This window comes from Oncorhynchus clarkii, chromosome 21, assembly GCF_045791955.1.
Source record: "Oncorhynchus clarkii lewisi isolate Uvic-CL-2024 chromosome 21, UVic_Ocla_1.0, whole genome shotgun sequence".
Lineage (NCBI taxonomy): Eukaryota > Metazoa > Chordata > Actinopteri > Salmoniformes > Salmonidae > Oncorhynchus > Oncorhynchus clarkii.
In genome coordinates, this window is record NC_092167.1 from 4,484,914 (window position 1) to 4,502,974 (window position 18,061).

General features: G+C 42.4%; 1 protein-coding gene across 1 annotated transcript in view; it reads right to left on the reverse strand.

The window, feature by feature from the left end:
• LOC139379279 (protein kinase C-binding protein NELL2-like) overlaps window positions 1-18,061 on the reverse strand; it is a 109,306-nt gene that overhangs the window by 86,092 nt on the left and 5,153 nt on the right. The window contains exons 3-4 of the mRNA XM_071122081.1: window positions 8,309-8,459; window positions 1,695-1,868 (exon numbers count right to left, since the gene is read on the reverse strand). Coding sequence (XP_070978182.1) covers window positions 1,695-1,868; window positions 8,309-8,459 — 325 coding nt within the window. The remainder of the gene's footprint in view (window positions 1-1,694; window positions 1,869-8,308; window positions 8,460-18,061) is intronic.

Sequence of the window (18,061 nt, forward strand, 5' to 3'; positions counted from 1 at the left end):
AATTATTTTCCTCCCACCTTACTCTCCATTCCTCAACCCCATAGAGGAATTATTTTCCTCCCACCTTACTCTCTATTCCTCAACCCCATAGAGGAATTATTTTCCTCCCACCTTACTCTCCATTCCTCAACCCCATAGAGAAATTATTTTCCTCCCACCTTACTCTCCATTCCTCAACCCCATAGAGGAATTATTCCTCAACCCCATAGAGGAATTATTTTCCTCCTTACTTACTCTCTATTCCTCAACCCCATAGAGGAATTATTTTCCTCCTTCCTTACTCTCCATTCCTCAACCCCATAGAGGAATTATTCCTCAACCCCATAGAGGAATTATTTTCCTCCCACCTTACTCTCTATTCCTCAACCCCATAGAGGAATTATTTTCCTCCTTACTTACTCTCTATTCCTCAACCCCATAGAGGAATTATTTTCCTCCTTCCTTACTCTCTATTCCTCAACCCCATAGAGGAATTATTTTCCTCCCACCTTACTCTCTATTCCTCAACCCCATAGAGGAATTATTTTCCTCCCACCTTACTCTCTATTCCTCAACCCCATAGAGGAATTATTTTCCTCCCACCTTACTCTCCATTCCTCAACCCCATAGAGGAATTATTTTCCTCATGGAGGTAGAAGGTTTATGACCACCATCCACATGATCAAATGTCCCTCCTGGACGCAATGAATGTTGGATGCCTGGACATATCTGCAGAAGATTGCCAGGGATAGACTAGGCATGCCAAAAGATTCTTTCCTAGGTGTATTGCCCAGGATGACATAAGATGTGACGTGGATGAGAACCTGTGGCCAAATGCAGAAGACAGGGTTGACTAGCATTGGTACCGTATCTGTATCGGTAGATGGTGTACATACAAATGATTGTATTTTGGAATCACTCAATTCCATAAAATGACATAAAACATATTGAAGCATATTGCATCATGTCTGATACATTCCTGTAACATATACTGCAGTGAATTCTAAACAGTAGAGAGGTGTCATTCCTGTTTTGTACAGAAAACATTGTGTAATGCTACCTGTTGTTAGTGTTGTTTAGGTCGTTGTTTTATGTCTGGCAAAATGTGCTCGTTGGGTGACAACCTTTGCCAGTGTTCTGGAACAACGAGTTGATGTCAGACATGTATGAAGTGTTTTGGTAGTTTTAGTACATTTTCAACGTGAAATGAACTGCTGTGCCAAGCTGAAAGTTAGTTAGGAGAACTGGGTGAAGAGTTTTGAAAAAGTGACCTAAGTATTGAGAAATGGGTCCTAGCGATTGTAAAAAACTGTAATCAGCACAAATGCAAAAGGTTTTTCTAACGATCAATTAGCCTTTTAAAATGATCAACTTGGATTAGCTAACACAACATGCCGTGGGAACACAGGAGTGATGGTTGCTGATATTGGGCCTCTGTACGCCTATGTAGATATTCCATTAAAAATCTGCCGTTTCCAGCTACAATAGTCATTTACAACATGAACAATGTCTACACTGTATTTCTGATCAATTTTATGTTATTTTAATGGGCAAAAAATGTGATTTTCTTTCAAAAACAAGGACATTTCTAAGTGACCTCGAACTTTTGAACGGTAGTGTAAATAATAAACAAAAGTGAAATGAACAATAAAAATGAACATTAAACATTAACATTAAATTCTCTCTCCCTCTCCCCTTCCAGTGCCCACACTCACCTGTTACAGTCGACGTGCAGCACCACGTGGGAGACACTGACGGCCACAGACAGCTTGTGCCAACGGTCGTCTGCCAGGGAGTAGGGGAACCCCTCAGTGTGTTGCCGCTGGTCCCTGGTGCGGTAGTGGAGACGGATCTCATTACGCTGCCCACTGCTCTCCAACTCCAGATACCTGGATAACAGACACACTCAATCTATTAGTATCTGTTAGAATGGCTGACGCCTGAGAGGTAATTGCTGTAGGTTTTTCCTTTTGAAACTACTGTTTCTGTGGTACAATGTGTCATCATTCAGAGCACTAAAAAGTGGGACTGAAAAGCTGCAGGGAAAAAGCTGCAGACAAATTCAAACAAGTAAATTAACAGTAGTTGCATTGCTCTTAAAACTACAGGGACTACAGGGACTACAGGGACTACAGGGACTGCAGGGACTACAGGGACTGCAGGGACTGCGGGGACTACGGGGACTACAGGGACAGCAGGGACTACAGGGACTACAGGGACTACAGGGACAGCAGGGACTACAGGGACAGCAGGGACTACAGGGACTACAGGGACTACAGGGACTGCAGGGACTACGGGGACTGCAGGGACTACAGGGACTGCAGGGACTACGGGGACTGCAGGGACTGCGGGGACTACGGGGACTACAGGGACAGCAGGGACTACAGGGACTACAGGGACAGCAGGGACTACAGGGACTACAGGGACTACAGGGACTACAGGGACAGCAGGGACTACGGGGACTGCGGGGACTATGGGGACTATGGGGACTACGGGGACTACAGGGACTGTGGGGACTACGGGGACTGCAGGGACTACAGGGACTGCAGGAACTACAGGGACTACAGGGACTACAGTTGAAAACACTTACAAGAAAGAATTCCTCAATTACAGAGGAGAGTTTACGGACGAGTTTACAGAGAAGTTTAAAGAGGAGTTTACGGAGGAGATAACAGAGGAGTTTACGGAGGAGTTTACAGAAGAGTTTGTTTACGGAGGAGTTTACGGAGGAGTTTACAGAGGAGAGTTTACAGAGGAGTTTACAGAGGAGAGTTTACAGAGGAGTTTACGGAGGAGATTACAGAGGAGTTTACAGAGGAGAGTTTACAGAGGAGTTTACAGAGGAGAGTTTACAGAGGAGTTTGTTTACAGAGGAGTTTGTGGAGGAGCTTACAGAGGGGAGTTTACAGAGGAGTTTACAGAGGAGTTTACAGAGGAGTTTACAGAGGAGTTTACGGAGGAGATTACAGAGGAGATTACGGAGGAGTTTACAGAGGAGTTTACAGAGGAGAGTTTACAGAGGAGTTTACAGAGGAGATTACAGAGAAGTTTACAGAGGAGTTTACAGAGGAGTTTACAGAGGAGTTTACAGAGGAGTTTACAGAGGAGTTTACTGAGGAGTTTACGGAGGAGATTACAGAGGAGTTTACAGAGGAGAGTTTACAGAAAAGTTTACAGAGGAGATTACAGAGAAGTTTACAGAGGAGTTTACAGAGGAGTTTACATAGGAGTTTACAGAGGAGTTTACAGCCAGAGTATTAATCTCTCTGATTAGAACACCCAGCCAGAGTATTCATCTCTCTGATTAGAACACCCAGCCAGAGTATTAATCTCTCTGATTAGAACACCCAGCCAGAGTATTAATCTCTCTGATTAGAACACCCAGCCAGAGTATTAATCTCTCTGATTAGAACACCCAGCCAGAGTATTCATCTCTCTGATTAGAACACCCAGCCAGAGAATTCATCTCTCTGGTCACTCTCTCTCTCTCCAGACTGCTAGAGCTAAAACTACACCTGCACCGACAGGTGTAGTTGTGTGTGTATGTGTGTGTGTGTGTGTGTGTGTGTGTGTGTGTGTGTGTGTGTGTGTGTGTGTGTGTGTGTGTGTGTGTGTGTGTGTGTGTGTGTGTGTGTTAATAAAGCACTGATCCATGAGATAAAGGAAGATGACAGGTTGACTGTGACCTTAGAGGCCATGTCATCAATACTGTGTCTGGGGGGAGAAAATGTCACAGGTCTTTCTCCAACACTGACTACAGAAAATCAATCATTCGAGATATGCCTCTGTCTGTTTATCCATCTGCAGAAAGGTTTGGAAGTATGGAGGGATGGATTGATGGAGAGATGAAGGGATAGATTGAAGCCATTACATAAATGATTGGAAGAAAAAATAATTAGATAGATAGATAGATAGATAGATAGATAGATAGATAGATAGATAGATAGATAGATATTTGGCCCTAAACAGAGAGTACACAGTGGCAGAATACCTGACCACTTTGACTGACCCAAACTTAAGGAAAGCTTTGACTATGTACAGACTCAGTGAGCATAGCCTTGCTATTGAGAAAGGCCGCCGTAGGCAGACCTGGCTCTCAAAAGACAGGCTATATGCTCACTGCCCACAAAATGAGGTGGAAACTGAGCTGCACTTCCTAACCTCCTGCCCAATGTATGACCATATTAGAGAGACATATTTCCCTCAGATTACACAGATCCACAAAGAATTCGAAAACAAATCCAATTTTGATAAACTCCCATATCTACTGGGTGAAATTCCACAGTGTGCCATCACAGCAGCAAGATTTGTGACCTGTTGCCACGAGAAAAGGGCAACCAGTGAAGAACAAACACCATTGTAAATACAACCCATATTTATGCTTATTTATTTTATCTTGTGTCCTTTAACCATTTGTACATTGTTAAAACACTGTATATATATATATATATATAATATGACATTTGGATTGTCTTTATTGTTTTGAAACTTCTGTATGTGTAATGTTTACTGTTAATTTTTATTGTTTATTTCACTTTAAATATTCACTTTATATATTATCTACCTCACTTGCTTTGGCAATGTTAACACATGTTTCCCATGCCAATAAAGCCCCTTCAATTGAATTGAATAGATAGATAGATAGATAGATAGATAGATAGATAGATAGATAGATAGATAGAAGCCATTACATCAGTGATTGGGAAGAAAGAGAGAACGATGTAGGGGCGGAGGGATAGAGGAATGGATGGATGAAGGGATAGATTGAAGCCATTACTAAAAGGACAGAGGAATATCAGAAGGATAGAGGGATAGAATGCTTCCACTGAAGAAAGGACCAGCTGATTTGCTCTGCTTCTCCCAAAAGATTTATTTTCCACATTTAAGATTAAAGAAAATGAAAAAATCCATATAAAGCTGTCCTTGGAGGCAGGAACAATGAAAACGGGGATAAATCATAATCTGACTGTTTAACCTAATATGGACTGTCTTCAGAACAACAACAGAGCCTTGGCAGTGAAGTGCTAATACTGCTGTTCAAATGGCCTCGTGAAATCCATGCCCAAATCACACACCATAAAAACAATGGCAGGCTGAACTTTATGAGATGACACTTGGGAAATCTTGACAGGTGGTACACAGTCTGATCTGTATGACTGGTTGGTGTAGGTCAGCGTTGTACTGCCGTTATCCGAGGCCCGGACCTTTCAGCTTCTTGCCTCTTTATTACAGGGTCCACATATGGAGTCCAGTGGTGGTTGGTGGAAATTTAAATGGGGAGGACTGGCTCATAGTAATGGCTGGAACGGAATTAATGGAATCTCATCAAATGCCTGTTTATTTATACCATTCCATTCACTTCGTTTCATCCATTTTTTATGAGCCATCCTCCCTTCACCAGCCTCCTCTGATTGAGTTCCCCTTCAGCTGTATTTATTGACTGTACTGTAGAAAACAGCCAGTGTGCTAGCTTAGCATGTAGTGCTGCTTCCCTGAACCAGCCTCTGACTGGACTTCAACCAGGGTCCTCTATAGTGTCTAACTGGACTTCAACCAGGGTCCTCTATAGTGTCTCTGACTGGACTTCAACCAGGGTCATCTATAGTCTCTGACTGGACTTCAACCAGGGTCCTCTATAGTGTCTCTGACTGGACTTCAACCAGGGTCCTCTATAGTGTCTCTGACTGGACTTCAACCAGGGTCATCTATAGTGTCTCTGACTGGACTTCAACCAGGGTCCTCTATAGTGTCTCTGACTGGACTTCAACCAGGGTCCTCTATAGTGTCTCTGACTGGACTTCAACCAGGGTCCTCTATAGTGTCTCTGACTGGACTTCAACCAGGGTCCTCTATAGTGTCTCTGACTGGACTTCAACCAGGGTCCTCTATAGTGTCTCTGACTGGACTTCAACCAGGGTCCTCTATAGTGTCTCTGACTGGACTTCAACCAGGGTCCTCTATAGTGTCTCTGACTGGACTTCAACCAGGGTCCTCTATAGTCTCTGACTGGACTTCAACCAGGGTCCTCTATAGTGTCTCTGACTGGACTTCAACCAGGGTCATCTATAGTGTATCTGACTGGACTTCAACCAGGGTCCTCTATAGTGTCTCTGACTGGACTTCAACCAGGGTCCTCTATAGTGTCTCTGACTGGACTTCAACCAGGGTCCTCTATAGTGTCTCTGACTGGACTTCAACCAGGGTCCTCTATAGTGTCTCTGACTGGACTTCAACCAGGGTCCTCTATAGTGTCTCTGACTGGACTTCAACCAGGGTCCTCTATAGTGTCTCTGACTGGACTTCAACCAGGGTCCTCTATAGTGTCTCTGACTGGACTTCAACCAGGGTCATCTATATATAGTGTCTCTGACTGGACTTCAACCAGGGTCCTCTATAGTGTCTCTGACTGGACTTCAACCAGGGTCCTCTATAGTGTCTCTGACTGGACTTCAACCAGGGTCCTCTATAGTGTCTCTGACTGGACTTCAACCAGGGTCCTCTATAGTGTCTCTGACTGGACTTCAACCAGGGTCCTCTATAGTGTCTCTGACTGGACTTCAACCAGGGTCCTCTATAGTGTCTCTGACTGGACTTCAACCAGGGTCCTCTATAGTGTCTCTGACTGGACTTCAACCAGGGTCCTCTATAGTGTCTCTGACTGGACTTCAACCAGGGTCCTCTATAGTGTCTCTGACTGGACTTCAACCAGGGTCCTCTATAGTGTCTCTGACTGGACTTCAACCAGGGTCCTCTATAGTGTCTCTGACTGGACTTCAACCAGGGTCATCTATAGTGTCTCTGACTGGACTTCAACCAGGGTCCTCTATAATGTCTCTGACTGGACTTCAACCAGGGTCCTCTATAGTGTCTCTGACTGGACTTCAACCAGGGTCCTCTATAGTGTCTCTGACTGGACTTCAATCAGGGTCCTCTATAGTGTCTCTGACTGGACTTCAACCAGGGTCCTCTATAGTGTCTCTGACTGGACTTCAACCAGGGTCCTCTATAGTGTCTCTGACTGGACTTCAACCAGGGTCATCTATATATAGTGTCTCTGACTGGACTTCAACCAGGGTCCTCTATAGTGTCTCTGACTGGACTTCAACCAGGGTCCTCTATAGTGTCTCTGACTGGACTTCAACCAGGGTCCTCTATAGTGTCTCTGACTGGACTTCAACCAGGGTCATCTATATATAGTGTCTCTGACTGGACTTCAACCAGGGTCATCTATATATAGTGTCTCTGACTGGACTTCAACCAGGGTCATCTATATATAGTGTCTCTGACTGGACTTCAACCAGGGTCCTCTATAGTGTCTCTGACTGGACTTCAACCAGGGTCATCTATATATAGTGTCTCTGACTGGACTTCAACCAGGGTCCTCTATAGTGTCTCTGACTGGACTTCAACCAGGGTCCTCTATAGTGTCTCTGACTGGACTTCAACCAGGGTCCTCTATAGTGTCTCTGACTGGACTTCAACCAGGGTCCTCTATAGTGTCTCTGACTGGTCTTCAACCAGGGTCATCTATATATAGTGTCTCTGACTGGACTTCAACCAGGGTCCTCTATAGTGCCTCTGACTGGACTTCAACCAGGGTCCTCTATAGTCTCTGACTGGACTTCAACCAGGGTCCTCTATAGTGTCTCTGACTGGACTTCAACCAGGGTCCTCTATAATGTCTCTGACGGGACTTCAACCAGGGTCCTCTATAGTGTCTCTGACTGGACTTCAACCAGGGTCCTCTATAGTGTCTCTGACTGGACTTCAACCAGGGTCATCTATAGTGTCTCTGACTGGACTTCAACCAGGGTCCTCTATAGTGTCTCTGACTGGACTTCAATCAGGGTCCTCTATAGTGTCTCTGACTGGACTTCAACCAGGGTCCTCTATAGTGTTTCTGACTGGACTTCAACCAGGGTCCTCTATAGTGTCTCTGACTGGACTTCAACCAGGGTCCTCTATAGTGTCTCTGACTGGACTTCAACCAGGGTCCTCTATAGTGTCTCTGACTGGACTTCAACCAGGGTCCTCTATAGTGTCTCTGACTGGACTTCAACCAGTCAGACACACGTTCTTACCTCCATTACATAACAGCACACAAATGGTTTCTAAATCAAGATGTGTGTCTTACCTGTGTTCTGCATGGTGTATGAAGAGGACTGTGTCTTACCTGTGTTCTGCATAGTTTATGGAGAGGACTGTGTCTTACCTGTGTTCTGCATAGTGTATGGAGAGGACTGTGTCTTACCTGTGCTCTGCATAGTGTATGAAGAGGACTGTGTCTTACCTGTGTTCTGCATAGTGTATGGAGAGGACTGTGTCTTACCTGTGTTCTGCATAGTGTATGGAGAGCAGGACTCCAGAGTTGAGTCTCTCCTGCTTCAGAGTGGCCATCACTGTGAACTCTGTCTTGTCTCTCAGCTTCTGGAGCATCACCTCTGCTACATCCTCCTTCACCCTCACGTTCCTCCATGAGTCTGAGGAGAGAGAGAAAGAAAGCAGAGAGAGGAGAGAGAGAGGAGAGAGAGAGAGAGAGAGAGAGAGAGAGAGAGAGAGAGAGAGAGAGAGAAAGCAGAGAGAGAGAGAGCAAGCAGAGAGAGAGAGAGCAAGCAGAGAGAGAGAGCAAGCAGAGAGAGAGAGCAAGCAGAGAGAGAGAGAGAGAGAGCAAGCAGAGAGAGAGAGAGAGAGAGAGCAAGCAGAGAGAGAGAGAGAGAGAGAGCAAGCAGAGAGAGAGAGAGAGAGAGAGAGAGAAAGATCTCTGAATCTTAGTGTTGTTGGCCACAATTGAACATCAAGCGCTGTAGTTCAAACAGGTGCTAAAATTAGAGTTGATCTATAAATGTAACGGCTGTGGGTACTGGAGGAGAGATTTAGGACACACTGCATTATGTAATACAATACAGGTTATCCAACAAAATATAGTACCAGTCAAAAGTTTGGACAAGCCTACTCATTCAAGGGTTGTAAGTAACAACAACAAAAAATCCAAGGACAAGGACATTTCTGCCAACATCTGATGTTGGCAGAAAGCTTCAATTCTTGTTAAACAAATCCAAATATATTTTATATTTGAGATTCTACAAAGTATCCACACTTTGCCTTGATGACAGCTTTGCACACTCTTGCCATTCTCTCAACCAGCTTCACCTGGAATACTTCTTAAACAGTCTTGAAGGAGTTCCCACATATGCTGAGCATTTGTTGGCTGCTTTTCCTTCACTCCACGCTCCAACCCATCCCCAAACCATCTTAATTGGGTTGAGGTTGGGTGATTGTGGAGGCCAGGTCATCTGATGCAGCACTCCATAACTCTCCTTCTTGGTCAAATAGCCCTTACACAGCCTGTAGGTGTGTTGGTTCATTGTCCTGTTGAAAAACAAATGATAGTCCCACTAAGAGCAAACCAGATAGGATGGCATTCGCTGCAGAATACTGTGGTAGCCATGCTGGTTAAGTGTGCCTTGAATTCTAAATAAATAACAGACAGTGTCAACAGCAAAACACCACCACACTATCACACCTCCTCCTCCATGCTTCACGGTGGGAACCACACATGTGGAGATCATCCGTTCACCTACTCTGCGTCTCACAAAGACACTGCGGTTGGAACCAAAACTCTCAAATTTGGACTCCTCAGACCAAAGGACAGATTTTCCACCGGTCTAATGTCCATTGCTCGTGTTTCTTGGCCAAAGCAAGTCTCTTCTTCTTAGTGGTGCACTTTAGTAGTGGTTTCTTTGCATGAAGGACTGATTTACGCAGTCTCCTTTGAACAGTTGATGTTGAGACGTGTCTTGAACTCTGTGAAGCATTTATTTGAGCTGCAATTTCTGAGGCAAGTAACTCAAATGAACCTACCCTCTGCAGCAGAGGTAACTCTGGGTCTTCCTTTCCTGTGGCAGTCCTCATGAGAGACAGTTTCATCATAGCGCTTGATGTTTGTTTGCGACAGCACTCGAAGAAATGTTCAAAGTTCTTGACCTTTTCCGAATTGACTGACCTTCATGTCTTAAAGTAATGATGGACTGTCATTTCTCTTTGCTTATTTGAGCTGTTCTTGCCATAATATGGATTTGTTCTTTTACCAAATAGGGCTATCTTCTGTATACCCCCCTATCTTGTCACAACACAACTTATTGGCTCAAACGCATTAAGAGGGATAGAAAGTCCACAAATTAACTTTTAACAAGGCACACCTCATAATTGAAATACATTTTTTTTTTTACCTTTTTTTTTAACTAGGCAAGATAGTTAAGAACAGATGGAGATACAGAAAATGCTACTGGATAGATCGTCCTTCAGTCTCAGTTTCTGATAGAGAAGGAGACAGCAACCACAATCACTCACAGGGACAGAGATGTTATACTGTATGTTTCTGAGACTGAAACCATCATCACTCACAGTGACAGAGATTATACTGTATGTTTCTGAGACTGAAACCATGATCACTCACAGGGACAGAGATGTTAAACTGTATGTTTCTGAGACTGAAACCATGATCACTCACAGGGATAGAGATTATACTGTATGTTTCTGAGACTGAAAATATCATCACAGATATGATATGACAGATATGTTGTACTGTGTGTCCCCAGTTTTAGAGCTGTGGTTATATTGGTTAATTAGTGTCATGTACAATCATTTAACCTTGATGAGTAAGGTCACATGGTCGCTACCCTTTGAGCGGGCTCTCATGTCAATAAACCATCTGTTCGACATTCTATCCTGTACTCTGTTGTGTTCCATATTGAAAAGGAACAGAACCCTGCTCCCTTTAACCGCGGATACAACACCTTACTTCCAGTGTATCTACAGAGAGAGTGAGAGAAGGGATTGGAACCACGGGAGCGCCCTGATCTCTGGCTGTCTTTTGTTCTCCCTCAGCCGAACCTATCTCTCCATCCTTCCACCCCTCTATCCTCAACTCACCTCCCTCTATCCTCTCCTCAGACATCTATCACTTTTTCCACATTTTGTTACTTTACAACCTTATTCTAAAATGTATTAAATTGTTTTTTTTCTTCTCATCTACACACAATATTCCATAATGACAAAGCAAAAACAGGTTTCTAGAAATGTCTGCAAATGTGTTAAAAATAAAAAACTGAAATATCACATTTACATAAGGATTCAGACCCTTTACTCAGTACTTTGTTGAAGCACCTTTGGCAGCGATTACAGCCTTGAGTCTTTTGGGGTATGACGATACAAGCTTGGCACACCTGTATTCTTCTCTGCAGAGCCTCTCAAGCTCTGTCAGGTTGGAGGTGGGAGCGTCGCCATCTCTCCAGAGATGTTCGATCGGGTTCAAGTCTGGGCTCTGGCTGGGCCACTCAAGGATATTCAGAGACTTGTCCCGAAACCACACCTGAGTTGTCTTGGCTGTGTGCTTAGGATCGTTGTCCTGTTGGAAGGTGAACCTTCACCCCAGTCTGAGGTCCTGAGCGCTCTACAGCAGGTTTTCACTCTGTACTTTGCTCTGTTCATCTTTCCCTCGATCCTCCCAGTCCATACTGCTGAAAAACATCCCCACAGCATGATGCTGCCACCACCATGCTTCACCGTAGGGATGGTGCCAGGTTTCCTCAAGACGTGATGCTCAGCATTCAGGTCAAAGAGTTCAATCTTGGTTTCATCAGACCAGAGAATCTTGTTTCTCATGGTCTGAGTCTTTAGGTGCCTTATGGAAAACTCCAAGCGGGCTGTCATGTGCCTTTTACTGAGGAGTAGCTTCCATCTGGCCACTCTTCCATAAAGGCCTGATTGGTGGAGTGCTGTAGAGATTGTTGTCCTTCTGGAATGTTCTCCCATCATCACACAGGAACTCTGCATCTCTGTCAGAGTGATCATCGGGTTCTTGCTCACCTCCCTGACCAAGGCCCTTCTCCCCAGACTGCTCAGTTTGGCCCGGCGGCCAGCTCTAGGAAGAGTTTGGGTGGTTCCAAACTTCTTCCATTTAAGAATGATGGAGGCCACTGTGTTCTTGGGGACCTTCAATGCTGCAGAAATGTTTTGATACCCTTCCCCAGATCTGTGCCTCGACACAATCCTGTCTCAGAGTTCTACGGACAAATCCTTTGGCTGGGATTTGCTCTGACATGCACTGTCAACTGTGGGACCTTATATAGACAGCTGTGTGCCTTTCCAAATCATGTCCAATCAATTGAATTTACCACAGTTGGACTCCAACAAAATTGTAGAAACATCTCAAGGATGATCAATGGAACAGGATCCACCCGAGCTCAATTTCGAGTCTCATAGCAAAGGGTCTGAATACTTATGTAAATTAGTTATTTCTTCTTTTTTTTATGTCTAAAAACCTGTTTCACTTAGTTATTATTAGGTGTCATGTATAGATAGATTTTAGTATTGTAGTATAAGGCTGTAATGTAACAAAATGTGGGAAAAGTCAAGGGGTCTGAATACTTTCCAAATGCACTATATGTCTAATACATACAGTATGTACTACCATAGATACCGTTTTTACTACCATAGATACAGTATTTACTACCATAGATACAGTATTTACTACCATAGATACTGTATATACTACCATAAATACAGTATGTACTACCATATATATATATATAGTATATACTACCATAGATACAGTATGTACTACCATAGATACAGTATGTACTACCATAAATACAGTATGTACTACCATATATATATATATATAGTATATACTACTATAGATACAGTATTTACTACCATAGATACAGTATATACTACCATAAATACAGTATGTACTACCATATATATATATATATAGTATATACTACCATAGATACAGTATGTACTATCATAGATACAGTATGTACTACCATAGATACAGTATGTACTACCATAAATACAGTATGTTCTACCATATATATATAGTATATACTACCATAAATACAGTATTTACTACCATAGATACAGTATATACTACCATAAATACAGTATGTACTACCATATATATATATAGTATATACTACAATAGGTACAGTATGTACTACCATATATATATATATATATATATATATATATATATATATATATATATACTACCATAGATACAGTATGTACTACAATAGGTACAGTATGTACTACCATATATATATATATATATATATATATATATATATATATATATATATATATATATATATATAGTATATACTACCATAGATACAGTATGTACTACAATAGGTACAGTATGTACTACCATATATATATATATAGTATATACTACCATAGATACAGTATTTACTACCATAGATACAGTATATACTACCATAAATACAGTATGTACTACCATATATATATATATATATAGTATATACTACCATAGATAGATACAGTATGTACTATCATAGATACAGTATGTACTACCATATATATATATAGTATATACTACCATAGATACAGTATTTACTACCATAGATACAGTCTATACTACCATAAATACAGTATGTACTACCATATATATATATATAGTATATACTACCATAGATACAGTATGTACTACCATAGATACAGTATGTACTACCATAAATACAGTATGTTCTACCATATATATATAGTATATACTACCATAAATACAGTATTTACTACCATAGATACAGTATATACTACCATAAATACAGTATGTACTACCATATATATATATATATATATATATAGTATATACTACCATAGATACAGTATGTACTACAATAGGTACAGTATGTACTACCATATATATATATATATATATATATATATATATATATATATATATATATATATATATATATATATATAGTATATACTACCATAGATACAGTATGTACTACAATAGGTACAGTATGTACTACCATTTTAAGTACTTGGGTACATGGCCCTACAGTTGATTATGATACTGTCATTTGTTTTAAACTCAACTTTAAAATACTCAACTGTGTAACATAGCTGATGAGGACATTTAGATGATTGTAGTGGTGGGGGTTGCTGTTCTCAACAGCAGCACACAGTGGGCTAACATGTGACCATTCTTATTGAGGAACAACAGCCATTCTCTCTCTGTCCAACCCCCCTCCCCTCTCTCCATCTGTCATCAGAAAGGAAGACAGAAAGAACAGAGAGAGAGAACGAGAGAGAAGCCTATCCTCATGCTCCCTGTCTATAACAGTATCTGTTCAACAGCCAGCTGTCTGTCCTTAATTGACAAGTGTCCATATGGACTGGTTGGGTGGTGATGTCATAAGGACCACGATCTCACAACGCTCCCACTTAACACTCTCTAACATACAGTAGAAGAAGACGCAATGGGGGCTCTTCCCCCAAAATAATTCAAGGCATTCAATATTTCAATAAACTAAGTCACAGAAGACAATGCAATTCAACCAATTAGAAATGACAAGGTGGGCCACTGACTCAAGCTGAAGAAATGTGGATTAGTTGATTGGAAATAAGCAGAAGGTCTAGACCTTCAGATGTGCATCTCACACTGTGTAGAAATCTGCAAGACAACAAGAAGACTTGAGCAGCTTTCACCAGAACAGGGAAATTGAATGTGTGCCCAAATGCAAATTGTAGTGTATTCAATAATTAAAACGGCTTCTAAAGATTATAATATTCACTTTAAAATATTCAGACTTGATTCATCCTATCTAAAAATGTTACAACCCCTACAAAAATGTATATTGTTTAGAAACAAGATAATAATTCACATGTCCTGTTGCTGCAGGATTATTTTCGTGCTTTGAGAAACTGGTCAAATGAAGATACAACATCTGTATGTTTCTCATGAATGTTGAAATGGTTTAACACCCAGTCAGCGGGATCAGATTCATGGAGATTACTACTAATCTGCACCATATGGTCTATTTTATTTTACCCCACTGTCCTCTTAAGACTGAACCTGTGGGTGATGGGGGGAGGGAGGGTGTACATAACACTCTTGTCTCTCTCTCTCTCTCTCTCTCTCTCTGTCTCTCTCTCTTTCTCTCTCTCTGTCTCTCTCTCTTTCTCTCTCTGTGTCTCTCTGTCTCTCTCTTTCTCTCTCTGTCTCTCTCTTTCTCATACACAAATCCTGTCACTTTGTCCTGGGTTACAGTTAGTGTTGTAGTGATACAGATCAATACAACATGCACACACACACACACACACACACACACACACACACACACACACACACACACACACACACACACACACACACACACACACACACACACACACACACACACACACACACACACAGCCAGCCAGCCAGCCAGCCAGCCAGCCAGCCAGCCAGCCAGCCTGCCTGTCTGGTGCCTCAGAGGGACTGGCCTCATTTCAGGGCTTTCCAGGTCTCTCTTTCTCTTTTTCAGGGCTTCTCCTGTTCCTGCTGCCTGGCCTTCTGTCAGACACTCTGTCTCTGCTGTATTGAACCACAGCCTGGTGACACACACAAACACACACATACACACTTGTACCGGCCTGCAGCCATCATCACAATACTAGTTAGTTATCTCCCTGAGAAAACTATAAATAAACCACAGCATCAACCATGGTCTATGACTTGGGCTACTGGAGTCTTTGACAATTTTTTGGGCCTAGTATATAGGTCCTGGATGGTAGGAAGCTTGGCCCCAGTGATGTACTGGGCCGTACACACTACCCTCTGCAGAGCCTTATGGTCGGATGCCGAACAGTTGCCATACCAGGCGGTGATGCAACCGGTCAGGATGCTCTCGATGGTGCAGCTATGAAACATTTTGAGTCTTTTCAGTCTCTTGAGGGGGGAAAGGTGTTGTCGTGCCCTTTTAAAAACAGTCTTGGTGTGTTAGACCATGATAGTTTGTTGTTGATGTGGACACCAAGGAACTTGAAACTCTCGACCCGCTCCACTACAGCCCCGTCTATGTTAATGGGGCCTGTTTGATCCTGTAGTCCACGATCAGCTCATTTGTCTTGCTCACATTGAGGGAGAGGTTGTTGTCGTGGCACCACACTGCGAGTTCTCTGACCTCCTCCCTATAGGCTGTCTTCTCATTGTCGGTGATCAGGCCTACACTGTTGTGTCGTCAGCAAACTTAGAGATGGTATTGGAGTCGTGCTTGGCCATGCAGTCGTGGGATTACATCTAGATGATTAATGAGATGCTGTCTTGTGTTGGAATGCTGGAAATGATGCCTTGTGTTTTTATCAAGTTTGGCGTGTAAAAGTTTGATTCATCAAGATACATGCCATGGATTTGGTCACAGGAACTGGTCACAGGAACCAACGTGTGTGTGTTTGCGTGCATGCGTGCGTGTGTGTGTGTTTGCGTGCGTGCGTGCGTGTGTGTGTGTGTGTGTGTGTGTGTGTGTGTGTGTGTGTGTGTGTGTGTGTGTGTGTGTGTGTGTGTGTGTGTGTGTGTGTGTGTGTGTGTGTGTGTGTATGTGTCTGCTTATGTGTGTGCATATGTGTGTGTGTCTATTTAAATCAGTTGAATGATTCATGACAAGTAGCCATTACACAGGGAACAAGTGTCTCAACTCCAAATAGCGTTGAATTAAAGCAGGGGAATTAACAGCGCAGATTCCTACAGCCAGGCAGAGAGACAGAGGGAGCAACAGGGAGAGAGAGAAGGAGAGAGAGCACTTAGAAGACAGGATGACTCGCTTTTACAAAATAAGACCAATTCATTGGAGAAATATCATCCTATTTCAATCTCAAGTGGTCAGATGAAACCAGATCACATCTTGTTCTGATAGAACATTTGATCTAAATATTACTTATACCACTTAATGATGCACTTCTAATGTACCTCTCTAGAATACATCACTTCTAATGTACCTCTCTGGGATACATCACTTCTAATGTACCTCTCTAGAATACATCACTTCTAATGTACCTCTCTGGGATACATCACGTATAATGTACCTCTCTGGGATACATAACAAAATACTCTCAGAACTGTTTCCAACATATAGGCCTTTAATCTCTGCTTCCTGTTATCCAATGCATCATGGATATATGTTCTATGACTAATGTTGCTACCGCTGTTAGGCCTCTTGCCCTTCTGTCTGGTTGGCACACAGAGCTTGGCAATGGGCACAGGAATGGCATCTCACGTGTATGTGTGTATGTGTGTTACATTCACACACACACACGCACGCACATACACACACGCACATGCACACGCACACACACACACACACGTAGAGCCGACAACACTACACTAACGGCATCCTGTCCTGCTGTGCGGTTGCAGATACAGTCTCTATTGGAGTGATGAGTAAGCAGCAACCTGATTGCTGCACTGAACAGAGAGAGCATCCAGTCAGCATGGAGAGGTACAGGTGTAGGATCTTAATTTGATCCCCCTGTTGCAGGAAATGTCAGACTTGATTTTCACTTACGAAAAATTCACTCACTCAGCAGGGTTGAGGGGCACACTGACTTTGTTTCTGATATGAAACCTGATGAGATTGATGAAACTCATGTCCTATTCTTTGGCAGGTGTGGAATCCTCTTTCACCTCTGGATTCCATATATCTATGATGACAACTTTCAATGATCTCTATGAAGGCATCAAGGGAACAGGTGGGTTATAATTGTACACGAAAGAGAAAATATCATTTCTATAATAGATGAATAGATGTAGTTGACGGATAAACCATAATGGGGTCCATCTAATCCTTGTGAAAGCCTAGAATTCTGGGAGAGAGGAGAAGGGAGAACAGTGGTAGGATGTTCCTGTATGGACACACACACACACACACACACACACACACACACACACACACACACACACACACACACACACACACACAGACAGCACTCTGCAGGCAGAAACACTGGCTACATTTCCTCTCATTCCTGAGTGGTTTGAATCATAAATACAGTGCCTTCAGAAAATATTCATAACCCTTGATTCATACCACATTTTGTGGTGTTACAGCCCGAATTCAAAAAGGATTCAATATATTTTTTTACTCATCCATCTACACACAATAACCCACAATGACAAAGTGAAAACATGTTTTTAGAAATGTTTGCAAATTTATTGCAAATTTATACACAAATATCTAAATGACATAAGTATTACCACCCCTAAATACATGTTAGAATCACCTTTGGC